At 42.6% G+C, this 13919-nt stretch overlaps 1 protein-coding gene across 2 annotated transcripts in view; it reads right to left on the reverse strand.

Moving 5' to 3' along the window:
- The window catches only part of PTPRU (protein tyrosine phosphatase receptor type U), a 558855-nt gene that overhangs the window by 65234 nt on the left and 479702 nt on the right, over nucleotides 1-13919 (reverse strand). For both annotated transcript variants that reach the window (XM_070764504.1, XM_070764505.1), the window contains exon 22: nucleotides 3363-3517. In XM_070764504.1, coding sequence (XP_070620605.1) covers nucleotides 3363-3517 — 155 coding nt within the window. The remainder of the gene's footprint in view (nucleotides 1-3362; nucleotides 3518-13919) is intronic.

The following is a 13919-nucleotide window of genomic DNA, read 5'->3' on the forward strand; positions in this document are numbered from 1 at the left end:
GATAGAACAATCTAGCAATTGTTTTCATCATGTATTCATGATGACCTGTCAAAATACATTTAAAATAATTTGGTAAGGAGTTCTAAGCCCTTTTCTCATACTTGAAGATTTTTGAGAGAGCCTCTTATAATTTATATAAGAGTTTTATATAATATTGGAGAACTTCCTTTGATTTTAAATCACATTAGCATTGCTAATGTTCTTCAGGGTACAAGTTCATGAGCTTAAGAATATTTTTTTATATATAATTCTTTCATTCATTCTAAACTAAGTTAGAACTTGCAACAACTTCTTCTGCAAAATATATTCAGAAGAAGTAAAGTGAGTTTCAATAATCCATCTTCTAATCCTATAAAACTGTCTATCTTCCCATTCCTTGATCATATTTATCCTCATGTTTAAAATCTGGGTGATCAAGAAATGGGAAGGGAGGGGAAGGATGAAGGGAGAGAAATTAGGTTCTACTTTTTCCAAATTTTGATCCAATGCGAATTGGATATATGATAGATATTAATTTCTTAAAATCAGAGAGAGATAGAGACTGTAGTGCCCAATTAGATTGAAAATCCAACACTAATGCGATTTGTATCCCATTGAATATCTTCTCAGTTCTGAACACAGTGGGTTGTTTATTTTAACTGAAAAGCATGAAACCAATAACTAGCTCTTCATGTTATTTTTCTGGATGGTAGGAGTTTTTTTAAATAATTATTTATAAACAGCCACCGACTTCTACAAAAAAAAAATCAATGATTTTATATTATATTATATTATATTTATATTATATCTAGGTCCTCAACAGTCTGGATTCAGGCCCGGCTACAGCACGGAAACTGCTTTGGTCGCGTTGATGGATGATCTCTGGCGGGCCCAGGACAGGGGCTTGTCCTCTGTCCTGGTGCTTCTTGACCTCTCAGCGGCTTTCGATACCATCGACCATGGTATCCTTCTGCACCGACTAGAGGGGTTGGGAGTGGGAGGCACTGTTCTTCAGTGGTTCTCCTCATACCTCTCTGGTCAGTCGCAGTCGGTGTTAGTAGGGGATCAGAGGTCGACCTCTAGGTCTCCCCCTTGTGGGGTGCCTCAGGGGTCGGTCCTCTCCCCCCTGCTATTTAATATCTACATGAAACCGCTAGGTGAGATCATCCAAGGGCATGGGGTGAGGTATCATCAATACGCCGATGATACCCAGTTATACATCTCCACCCCATGTCCAGCCAACAAAGCAGTGGAAGTGATGGGCCGGTGCCTGGAGGATGTTAGGGCCTGGATGAGTGTCAACAAGCTCAAACTCAACCCAGACAAGACGGAGTGGCTGTGGATCTTACCTCCCAAGGACAACTCCATCTGTCCGTCCATTACCCTGGGGGGAGAATCACTGGCCCCCTCAGAGAAGGTTCGCAACTTGGGCGTCCTCCTCGATCCACAGCTCACATTAGAGAAACATCTTTCAGCTGTGGCGAGGGGGACGTTTGCCCAGGTTCGCTTGGTGCACCAGTTGCGACCCTACTTGGACCGGGAGTCACTGCTCACGGTCACTCATGCCCTCATCACCTCGAGGCTTGACTACTGTAACGCTCTCTACATGGGGCTACCTTTGAAAAATGTTCGGAAACTTCAGATCGTGCAGAATGCAGCTGCGAGAGCAATCATGGGCTTTCCCAAATATGCCCATGTCACACCAACACTCCGCAATCTGCATTGGTTGCCGATCAGTTTCCGGTCACAATTCAAAGTGTTGGTTATGACCTATAAAGCCCTTCATGGCACTGGACCAGATTACCTCAGGGACCGCCTTCTGCTGCACGAATCCCAGCGACCAGTTAGGTCCCACAGAGTGGATCTTCTCCGGGTCCCATCAACTAAGCAATGTCGCCTGGCGGGACCCAGGGGAAGAGCCTTCTCTGTGGCGGCCCCGGCCCTCTGGAACCAACTCCCCCCAGAGATTAGAACTGCCCCCACCCTCCTTGCCTTTCGTAAACAACTTAAAACCCACCTCTGCCGCCAGGCATGGGGGAATTGAGATCCTCTTTCCCCCTAGGCCTTTACAATTCTATGCATGGTATGTATGTATGTATGTTTGGTTTTTATATTAATTGATTTTTAATCATCAATACCAAATTACTATTGTACACTGTTTTATTGTCGCTGTTAGCCGCCCCGAGTCTCTGGAGAGGGGTGGCATACAAATCCAATAAATAAATAAAATAAATAAATTATCCTTTGCCACCTTCAAAATCGGGTAATAGGGAATGGATTTGGAAATACATCAAACAAATACAATTTCACGAGAAAATAGTTTTTCTTATTGTGGCTACAATATTTGCCCAAATAATAACCTGGAAATAAGGAGAAATTTCCTGATAGTTAGAACAATTATTATTATTATTAATTAATCAGTGGAATGACTTGCCTCTAGGAGTTGTTGTGAGTCTATCACTGGAGGTTTTCAAGGAGAAATTGGACAACCATTTTTTCTGAAATGTTATAAGGTTTTCTGCTTCAGCAGAGGTAAGACTAGAAGACCTTCAAGGTCCCTTCCAACTCTATGATTCTACGGCAAAGAGGTTGACTCAGATTTTGCTTAGCTCTTTTACAGGAGAGGACTACAACTATAGTTCTTGCATTGATAATAAACTTTTGTAATAATTACTCCTAAGTATTCAATTCAACTGGGCCAACATGAACCCCATTAGGTATTTGGAGATATTTTTTTGCAAATGTTTGATAATACAGTAGATTATTTACTCAGTGACATTCCGTTGCCTGATCATGTTTCCCATAGCCTAGACTTTTCCTGTTTCCCACATTATTACTGACCCCTAAGAGAAGACCTCAAGGACTTTTCCCATGGCTCTTGTCCCAACTAGGAATTGTGAACATGCAGATAACATGAAAACAAACAAAATTGTCACGGAAAACAGAACCAGCCATTGCATCTTCTATATTCATATTTCAAATGCAAGATACCTTTTTGGTGGGGTGGAATTTTTTAAATAATAATAATAATAATAATAATAAATTAGATTTGTATGCCGCCCCTCTCCGAAGACTCGGGGCGGCTCAGAAGAATAATAAAGACAATATAACAGTGAAACAAATCTAATATTAAAAGAAAAATTTTGGAATCAGGCGATGATGAACAAGAGTAGACTCCATTCAGTGATACCCAATAGTGGCTTGCCACACTTTTCTTCCATTAAAATGATGGCATACGATCCTGCTCATAAGGGCATTTTCTGATTATAACTTTCATATATCCCTATTAAAATGTGAATTTTCCCACATTCTGTGAAGACCTTTTTTTAAAAAAAATCAAAACCACCAACCACAAAATTAACAGCAATGATTCTTGGACATACCTGCAGTGAATAACTATGGGTCCAGCATCTGGAGGTGTAGAAGCTTTGACTCTGCGGATGAATGCCAGCAGCCCCGTGGCATGGTAGGGGACCCCGTGTTCTGGCCATGACGTGAAGTGGAACTGCTTTACTTCGTGCCTTGCTGAATAGCCCCTCTGCAAGTAATCAAAGCGAGATAGAGGACAATCTCATATGTGGTCTGGCACCAGACTAGAAACTGGGAGACTGGGAGTTCTAGACCTGCCTTAGGCATAACCCCAGCCATGGAACCTCAGCCCTAAGATCAAAACAGTCACAAACCATTTCTGAAAATGTTGCTGAGATAATTATGTCTAGTAATTATCCATGTGGTTTCCAGGAATCAAGACTGACTCAGGAGAGAGACAGATAGACAGAGACAGAGACAGAGGAAGACACAGAGAGAGAGCGGCAGAGAGAGAGACACACAAAGACACGGAAAGAGAGAGAGAGACACAGAGAGACACAGACAGACAGAGATCACACAGAAAGAGCAGGCAGTATTCTGAATAGAATCAAACTATCTGCACTGCTGATGTCAGAACCGCTATTAGTTGACTTGACCTACACCCTTCCTCCCTTTCTTTCTTCCTCTGTTTCCTATGGCTGAGAGAGAAGTGTTGACACAGGTAGCTTTGCACTCAGGACAGAGTAGCACTAGCAATACAATAGCTCTTCAAGCTTCACAGTGCGTTACAGCCCTCTCTAAGCGGTTTACAGTGTCAGCATTTTGCCCCCAACAATCTGGGTCCTTATTTTACCAATCTCAGAAGGATGGAAGACTGAGTCAACCTTGAGATGGTCAGGATTGAACTCCTGGCATTGGCAGAATTAGTCTGCAATACTGCATTCCCTAATCTATTTATATTTTCCAGTGTATACTCAATCTCATCACCTGTTCTGCCGGGCACTCTGGTAGGAGCCTCCCGAAAATTCAAGGGTGCAAATTTCAGACACACACACACGTTTGAAAATTCAAAACAATGTTCTTTATCACAAAATTCAAAATAAACTAAGCACTCTTTTTTTTTTTGCAAAGAGCACTCGTCCCAAAACAACGGGGTAGTCTGTACAATTTCCCTTAAGCAGTCATTAAGTACTTAGCTAGCAGCTGTGAAGAAGCTTCACACCCCTTCTTCTTCCAATGAAGTGAGACATACACACACACATACACAAACACATGTGTTGCTCTGCTTTGTTTTCAAAGGCGTGAAAAATCAACAAGCAAAGTCCAGAAACCAGCAACCCAGGATTCCTGACGAACTGCGATCAAGATAATCTTTCACAATGGCCAAACCCATACGCTGCTATTTATAACAGCAGCCCTAATTAATGGAGCACCACCCAAACACAGGTTTTTTCTTGTAATAATCCTTTAGTTGTTGTCTCCTATGCATCACTCTACGCATGTGTGGATGTGTCATTAATTCTTGTTCAGAATCCAAAGATGATACAGATGATTGATCTCCTCCTGGGCTGTCTGCCAAACTCCTCTCTTCCCTGTCACTCAGGCCTCCTTGGTCAGAGGAGGCTTCATCGGCAGATTTCCACTGGGAGCAAAACAGGCCTGCGGCATGTGGATGTCTCCCCCACATCCACCTCCACATTCCTTGGGGCAGGAGCTGGGCCAGAGCTAACCACAACAACCATCGTATCATCTTTTCTCACTCCATTTATTTCATTATTATTATTATACTTCAATATTTCATAATCATCAATAAGTTCATTATATATAGTCTTTATATAAGTTTACTAAAGATTCTATTTGTTAATTTTTAAACCTTTTAAAACTTGTATCATTAATTTATCATAATCTGTATTGTTTATTTCCCAGCAATACTATTTAGTTCATTCTCCTTCTTCTTCTTTCCCCTTCCTTTCTTTCCATTATAATTCCCAGAATATTGACAAAATAAAGAAAAAAACACAACATAATGTAATGCAACAATATTCAAATAAACATTAGCCATAAAATCATCTAGTCCTCAAGAAGCAATCACCTTTTTGTAACTTCATCATTATCCAAATCCTCTTCCAACCCCTGTGCCATCAGGGCTCCTAGAATTGTGAGTAGAATTCACACAATCTCCCAGTTTGTAGTCTAATTTATTTATTTATTTTATTTATTAATTGGATTTCTATACTGCCCCTCTCCGAGGACTCAGGGCAGCTGAGAATAATACAACATCATAATCCAATTAATTTAAAAACAATTAATCTAAAACCCTAATAATATTAAAATCAGTCACTACCATTTACACAATGAACATACATTACATACTGGCAATCTCACGCTACTCACCAGAGCCTACAAAACTTTTGCCAGACCCATCCTTGAATACAGTTCATCTGTCTGGAACCCATACCACATCTCGGACATCAACACCCTTGAAAATGTCCAAAGATACTTCACCAGAAGAGCCCTTCACTCCTCCACTCAAAACAGAATACCCTACGAAAGCAGACTATCAATCCTAGGTCTAGAAAGCTTAGAACTACGTCGCCTAAAACACGATCTAAGTATTGCCCACAAGATCATATGCTGCAACGTTCTACCTGTCAATGACTACTTCAGCTTCAATCGCAACAACACAAGAGCACGCAACAGATTCAAACTTAATATTAACCGCTCCAAACTTGACTATAAAAAATATGACTTCAGCAACTGAGTTGTCAAAGCGTGGAACTCATTACCTGACTCAGTAGTGTCAACCCCTAACCCCCAACATTTTTCCCTTAGACTATCCACGATTGACCTCTCCAGGTTCCTTAGAGGTCAGTAAGGGGCGTGCATAAGTGCACCAGTGTGCCTTCCATCCCCTGTCCAATTGTCTCTCCTTATCTCATTTATCTTTTCTTCCTTTCTAATATGTTCACCTATACTTTTATATCTTTTTTTCTATTCTTTTCTTTACTTATATTATTACATATCTTTCTCTTCAATGTGTATTATGTATTGGACTAAATAAATAAATAAATAAATGAATGAATGAATGAATGAATGAATGAATGAATAAATAAATAAATAAATAAATAAATTTGGCCAGGGGTAAGGATCTAATGGCCCCAAGATTCACTTGGGCATAAGTGAGTTTTTAGACTCTTGCGGAAGGCAGTACGGATCTCTGGAGGGGAGCTGATTCCAGAGGGCCGGGGCCCACACAGAGAAAGCTCTTCCCCTAGGCCCCGCCAAGCAACATTGTCTAGTTGACGGGACCTGGAGAAGGCCAACTCTGTGGGATTCCTGTGGTAGGAGGCAGTCCTGCAGGTAATCTGGCCTGATGTCAGGTAGGGCTTTATAGCTCATAACCTAATGCTTTCGTCACTACACCAAACTGTATCTCTGATGTATACTCCATCTCAAATGAGAATATTTGAGTCATCCGCCTCTTCCAATTTATACCAGTATAAGTTCAAGCTGCACCTAGAAACAGCTTGCCTTAATCATGTTAGGCAAAGCCCATTAAACAAAAGGAAATCTATCTGAACTACAGAGGGATTTTCCCAATCAAGTCGAAGGCAACGCTATTTAGCAGGAGCCAGCAGATTGGAACTGCCAGGTTTTTAAAACCAGAAGATAAAATTAAATTCACAGTGAACAAAGTTAACGATTACTTCCAAAAAAAAAATATCCAACACACTCTAAACTAAATTGAACTTGTTTAATTATCAAAGGCAAATGAAGTTCTGGTTGTTGATGCAAAGGAAACCTTCTGGTGCTTTCTAGCTTCACCTGTGGCAAGTGTAATTATGGAGGCTACAATTTACTTGTGATGACAGGCTTGTGATTACCAGCACATTACTGCATTGAATCCAGCATGGAAGAATAGAGTGTGTCATGCCTTCACTTTGGGGAATGCAATCAAGAAAATGGTTGTGTTCTTATTGTAATCTCTCAAACAGAATCAGGGAAATTGGGGGAGATGGCTCATCCGGTTGGCCAGATTGAAGTGAGGATTTGAGAGCAGAGGAGAGAACCACGTTGGCCCTTCCGAGGTCACCAGAGGAAAACTGGAACAAGAAATACAACTAGGAATGAATTTTAATCACAAAAATGGGCTTATTCTAGGACTGAAGGTCGTGCTCTCTGTTCTGCTTTGTGCATTGCATCCTCAATCACCTATCATTACTATGATAGAATGCATTGTTGCTGAGCTGCTGTCAGGGAAATTTAATATGCTCAGAAGATTATCCGTTTCCAGGTTTCTTCATTACTAGATTCGGTAGTTTTGATGGGGAAGTCCCAGATCCCTGATTAAGGTCTCCTTCTACTGAAAACTACAGTAAATGCCTTGGAATGGTTACAAGGCAACTAGATCCCTGAGGCTCTTTTGTACTTCACTGGAAACAAGGTTGTCATTTAATATTTTTTTCCAGATTAAGGAGTGGAGGGAGAGCAAATTACCATTGTGGTTGTCCCAAGGTTGAGCAATTACAATTGCTCAATAATTGCCTGAACCTTGCGACCTCTGTCTACAAGATAAAAAATGATTATCCTTTCCCTGTACAATTAATATGGTGCTTAGGCTCCAATTAATCTGTCAAGAATGTCCATGTAAATAAAGGGGTACTCTACAATATTATTTGCTAGGACAATGACCTTTGATGGAGTTTCTAAAAGCTATACAAGAAGGCTCAGTTGGCATGAAACTGATCAACATGAAAGGTTCATATGTTAAAATGTGTGTTAGAAGATCTGGGCCATTTCATGCAGTCTCAAGACTATCACTGGATTATCCACCATCTTGGGATGTATAAAAGAGAACAAAGTGGTGTTAAAGTTATGAGAAAGGCTTAACACACCTGAAACAGCAAGAAAGAAGAACAAAACGTGAGAAGGAAGAAGGAAGCAAGTAACCTGAGATGAAGTTTGTCACTAAACTAGGATTTTCAAGATTAACTAGTTTAACTCCCAGTCTCTATAGACCCAACTATGCATTTTTCTTGTGAGTAACATGAGAGTCATATCTTCTCATCATGGGGGATTGGAATGCTAAAGTAGGGAGCCAAAAGATAACCAGAATAACAAGCAAATTTGCCCTTGGAGTACAAAATAAAGTCAAAAGAATACGATGGTCAGCGGTTGGCTACGAGCCGGAACCGCTAAATTGCACTCGCTGCCACAGCTCATAGGTTCTTGCGGGACCAGCATGATTTTTCTGCTGCACCCGTGGAGGTAGCAAAATTGTGCACGGAGCCGCAGGTGTGCCTGTGTTTCGGTGAGGTTTTTTTGCTTCCACGCATGCAGAAACATGGGCACATGCCTGATTCTGCTACCTCCACAGGTGCAGCAGAAAAATCATGCTGGTCCTGCAATTTAGTGCAATTTAGCGTTCTGGCTCGTAGCCCACTGCTACAATGGTCATAGCAAACACTCTGGCGAGGAAAACTAAGGCAAATCTAGACAGAATACTAAAAAGCAAGACATCATCCTGCCAACAAAAGTGCATATAGTCAAGACTATGTTTTCCCAGTTGCAATATATGGCTGTGAAAGGTGGACCATAAGGAAGGCTGAGGGCCAAAGAATTGAGGCCCTTGAACTATGATGCTGGAGAAGACTCCTGCAAGTCCCTTGGATTGCAAGGCTATCAAACCGGTCGGTCCTAGGAGAGATCAACCTTGACTGCTCTTTAGAAGGCCATATCCTGAAGAGGAAACTCAAATACTTTGGACACCTAATGAAAAGCACGGACTTACTGCAGAAGAGCCTAATGCTGGGAACAATTGAAGACAAAAGAAGAAGTGGACAACAGAGAATGAGGTGGCTGGGTGGAGTCACTGAAGCAGTCAGCATGAAGTTAAATGGACTCCGGGGGATGGTAGAGGGCAGGAAAGCCTGGAGGAAAGTTGTCCATGGGGTCCCGAAGAGTCAGACATGACTTCACAACTAACAACAAAATATGAGAGTCCTAAATTCTTCTAGGAATGCTTTCTTGAATTCTCATATTAGTGGTCCCTTAGTGGTCTGCTACCCAAATATTATTCAGATGTGACCTACTTAGCTTCCAATTCCAGGTACATCTAACATGTTTCTACCATTTTACTGAGATGCCCTGATAAATGGACAGTCAATGGCTTGCTACATTTATCGTGGAAGTCATTCTCTGAACAGAAAAAGCTCTCGTGATAGCCCTTTTGTAAGAATAGAGAGACGTCCGTCTTTCAAAACTCCAAATGTGTTCACTGAACCAAGAACGGTTTGTCTATTTTACATTATGCCTTCCCCTCCTTGCAATCTTTTACATTAAAGCTTTGGCTCTTGCCATTCCTTCAGGGGGAAGTGTTTGTCAAGGCAGCTCGCCCACAATTGAATGATCCCTGTCTGGAGAAAGAACATGACTGATGCAAGCAACAGTTTGAATACAGGGGGAGAAAAACCCAACATGTTCTTTTGACATCACATTCTTTTCTTTTTATTATGGTTGCAAAACCCGCATTATCAAAAGTGCATAGATTCAATAGGTAAATGGTAGGAAATAAAATAGACTGAATAAAACTTAAAACTGAATTCAAAAGTAAAAGGATAAGAACAAATGCAAACCAAAGACTGCATTCAGCAATGGACAATTGGCTGTCTTTGAAGATCACAATTTAGCACAAAACACAGCAAATCTTATAGGTGTGATGGATACGTCTATCTGCCAATAGCTAAAACACCTAAAAGTCACCAGCATACCTTGAGAGCTCAACTAGAAGATGGACCATTAAGAGCAGTGCTCTGTCTATTTTCAACCCCATAGAAAAAAGGTGGATTATGGGTTCTCTTTGATCACCTTTCTACAAGAAAATTCTTCATTTCCATATATATGTCCATCCTGCTGTCCTAAACTGGATAATCTTATTACCATGTCTGACAAGATCCATACCCTAAAAGCAACCACAAAGATTCAACAAGCATACATTGAAACCTGCATCTTGCATACATGGAGAAAAATATCCAAGCACTGAAAAATGCAAACCCATCAAACCAAATAGCCTCCACCGCTCCTCCACCACCTGTTTATACTCCACTAAGACCACCTCAACCACTACCCCTACCACAAAGACTTACCAATTCAACCACTGATACCCCCCCACCCCACCCAAATCAAAGATGCCATGGAGCACAAACAAAAACGTCAGAATGCAATCCTGTTCGGTCTAGAAGAAAATGATGAATCTGACATAGCAGAGGTATGAAACATCATCTGCAACCAGCATACACAAACAATTGCTCGCTCTGTCTCTCTCTCAAAAAAAGTCTCTCAGCTTGGTTGTGTTCTTGCAGATGTTTCATTCCCAAACATGATCACATCATCAATACATCGATTAACAAGTTTGGCAATGACATGTCTGCAAGAAACAGGCACATACACCACAAAGGAACCTGCAATTGAACTCTGAACTACAAATATTCTCTCCTATCAGTCCACAAGGGCAGGTGCAACCTTTCACTGGTATGATTTGAAAACACACACATCCTTTCCAGCACTATCAGCAACATATCCAAACAAGCTAATGAAAGTAGGTGTATCAACCTCTGAGACCCTAGAGGAAAAAAGATGGAATCTGATAGTCAGTAACTGGCTGCATTACCTACCAAATCTACATACACAATCCATTTCTCTAGCCTTGCTAAACCCCAGATATGCTAAGCAACTAGGGAAGAGATCAAATCTTAATGATATGTATTCATATCAAGAAGCCACCCATATGAATAGAAAAAATAAGCATGGCTAGGCTTCCTGCTAAAAATATTAATTTAAAGGGATGGGAAAAAAATATTCACTATAATCTAGGTTATAGCCTCCCAGAGGCCTGTGCTGCTTCCAAGTTAAGTGCAACAAATCTTGGGAAAGAATAGAACAGTGATGGCGAACCTTTTCGGCACCAAGAATCCAAACTAGAACATGCGTGCATGTGCGCACACTGGAGTTCCGGAATCCCCCCAAAACAGCTGGCTGGCACACACATGTCTATTTGGGGGGCATTTGGGGGAGGGCATTTTCAGGCCAATTTGGGGGCCAAAACTGCCCCAAACGCCAGCCTAAAATTGGCCTGAAAAATTACCTGGAAATGGCTCAATAAGGACCCAGAAAACGGCCTGGTTCGGTGCTGTTTTTAGACTGTTTTCCAGTGTTCTGGCACCTGTGAATACCAGCTGGCCTGTGTGCATGTGTGCACTGGAAACAGAGCAGCTGGTGATGGCGCATGTGCCCACAAAGTGGGCTCTGCATGCCACCTTTGGCACGTGTGCCATAGGTTCGCCATCATGGGAATAGAGCATTTAGAGAATTATTTTGATAACTTCTAGGTTCTTTTCTATGCATAACCCTATACTGCAACAGCAGTAAGCCCCTGGCATCAGAAACCTTTAGCACTGAAGCAATATAGAAGTTACCAATTCCATGATCAAATTCCACATAGGCCGAAGCAGTTTTCAGCATTATTCATTAGATATGGCAATTGTGTATCCCACAATGCTGAGACGTGAAAAAATTATCCCAATATTTATAAGACTTCACTTGGCTCTGTTGCCTGTCTGTTAATCTGCCACCTGTGTTTAATCAGTCACTTGGCAAAAAACTATATCCTTAATTTTAGACTGGTTCATATTCTCTGTATGTTCTGTACAATAGGGAACCAGAGCCTTTAACATTCTTCTCAGTCCACTTAGGTTTGTGAAATAAAAAAAGCAAAATCAGAGAGTGGTTGGCCTATTACAGTGATGGCGAACCTATGGCACAGGTGTCACAGTTGGCATGTGGAGCCATATCTGCTGGCACGCAAGCTGTTGTCCTAGCTCAGCTCCAAGGTGCATGTGCATGCCAGCCATTTGATTTTTGGCTTGCACGGAGGCTCTGGGGGGGTGTTTTTGGCTTCCAGAGAGCCTCCAGGGGGATGGGGAGGGCATTTTTATCCTCCCCCGGCTCCAAGGAAGCCTTTGGAGCCTTGGGAGGGAAAAACAGGAGTCTACTGGGCTCACCAAAAGTTGGCCGTTTCCAACCTCCAGAGAGCCTCCAGGGGGTGGGGGAAGCTGTTTTCATCCTCCCCAGACATTGAATTATGAGTGTGGGCACATGTGCATGCGCAATAGTGCTCGCCCATGCTCTTTGGCACCCGAGGAAAAAAAGATTTTCCATCACTGGCCTACTAGATAACATGGGTGATAATACGTCTGCCAAGCACCAAGATATGTAATTAAAGAATGTATGCAAGTATGCCTCTGTGTGTGGTGTGTTAAACCAGTGTTTTTCAACCGGTGTGCCGTGGCACACTAGTGTGCTGCAAGACATGGTCAGGTGTGCCGCGAGTCGGCTCCTGCAAGTGGGAGCTCCAGGGCTGAGGCTTCAGCCCTGGAGCTCCCACTTGCAGAAGCCGCCCCCGGCTATTGCCCGCCGCCGCCGCTATTGGTACCACCGTTCCCTGTAGGCTGCGCGTGTGAGCGCCCGCGCACCCCAAAATAGCCCCCCGCGTGCCCTTTTCCATGGGCGCACAGTTTCCATCACCCTGCCAGCCCGCGCGGGGGTGGGGAAGCGCCGGCAGTAGAAGGCACTGCCCCCGCCCGCCCGATCCGCTCCCTCTCCTCCTCTTTCGCCGAAAGAAACGCGCTGAAGCTGCCTGCTTGAGCCTCGCGTTGCTCCACCCTGCTTCGTCCTGCTTGTCATCCTCCGTTGTGTTTTCGGGGGGGAGTGGCGGGAAAGCCCTGTGCTGGCCAGGAAAGCTGGGTTTGCTTTCCATGAAAGCAGCGCGCCTTTTAAATACGCTGCTTTCCTGCACCTCTTTCCTGGGGGGGGGCCGCCAATGCCGAAAGCCTCAGTGACGTTTGGCTGCCGGGGGGCGGGGAGGAGAAAATCCTCCCCCCCCTCCAGGAGCAGCAAAAGCCTAAGCGGCGGGGTGCGCCGTTTGCCTTTCGGCAAGACAGATAGGGAGAGGAAAGGAGAGCGAGAGAAATGAGAACAAAAAGGGGAGAAAAAAGGAGAAATGAGAAAATGATTGAGGCAGAGAATGAGAGGAGAGAGAAACAAAAGAGAGAGAGAGGTGATTCTTGAAGCATATGGTAAAAAGCATCCAAATAATAAGAAAACCCCCCCAGCCCACACCTGATTTTGAAAAGAATAAAAGAGAAAAAAAAACCAGCCCTCAACTGGTTTTGGAAATGGTTCGAGTGTGTATACACACACACACATAAGGGGGGGGGGAGAGACAGGGATGGAAAAAGAGGAGAAGTGAGAGGGAGAAGGAATGAGGGAAAAAGGTAGGAAGAGAGAGAAATGAGAAACATGAGAGAGAAAAGGGGGAAAGACAGGAGAAGTACCCAGAAATGAGACAGTGGTATAAATTTCAGGAGGGATGATTGATGATTGACTGTATTTATAAGGGGATGTTACATGGGATTGTATATATGAGGGGGTTATTTATGTATGTATGTATGTATGTATGTATGTATGTATGTATGTATGTATGTATGTATGTATGTATTTATTTATTCATTCATTCATTTATTTATTTATTAGATTTGTGTCATTTTGGTTGGTGGTGTGCCCCAGGATTTTGT

This window comes from Erythrolamprus reginae, chromosome 11 (assembly GCF_031021105.1).
Source record: "Erythrolamprus reginae isolate rEryReg1 chromosome 11, rEryReg1.hap1, whole genome shotgun sequence".
Classification (NCBI taxonomy): Eukaryota; Metazoa; Chordata; class Lepidosauria; order Squamata; family Dipsadidae; genus Erythrolamprus; species Erythrolamprus reginae.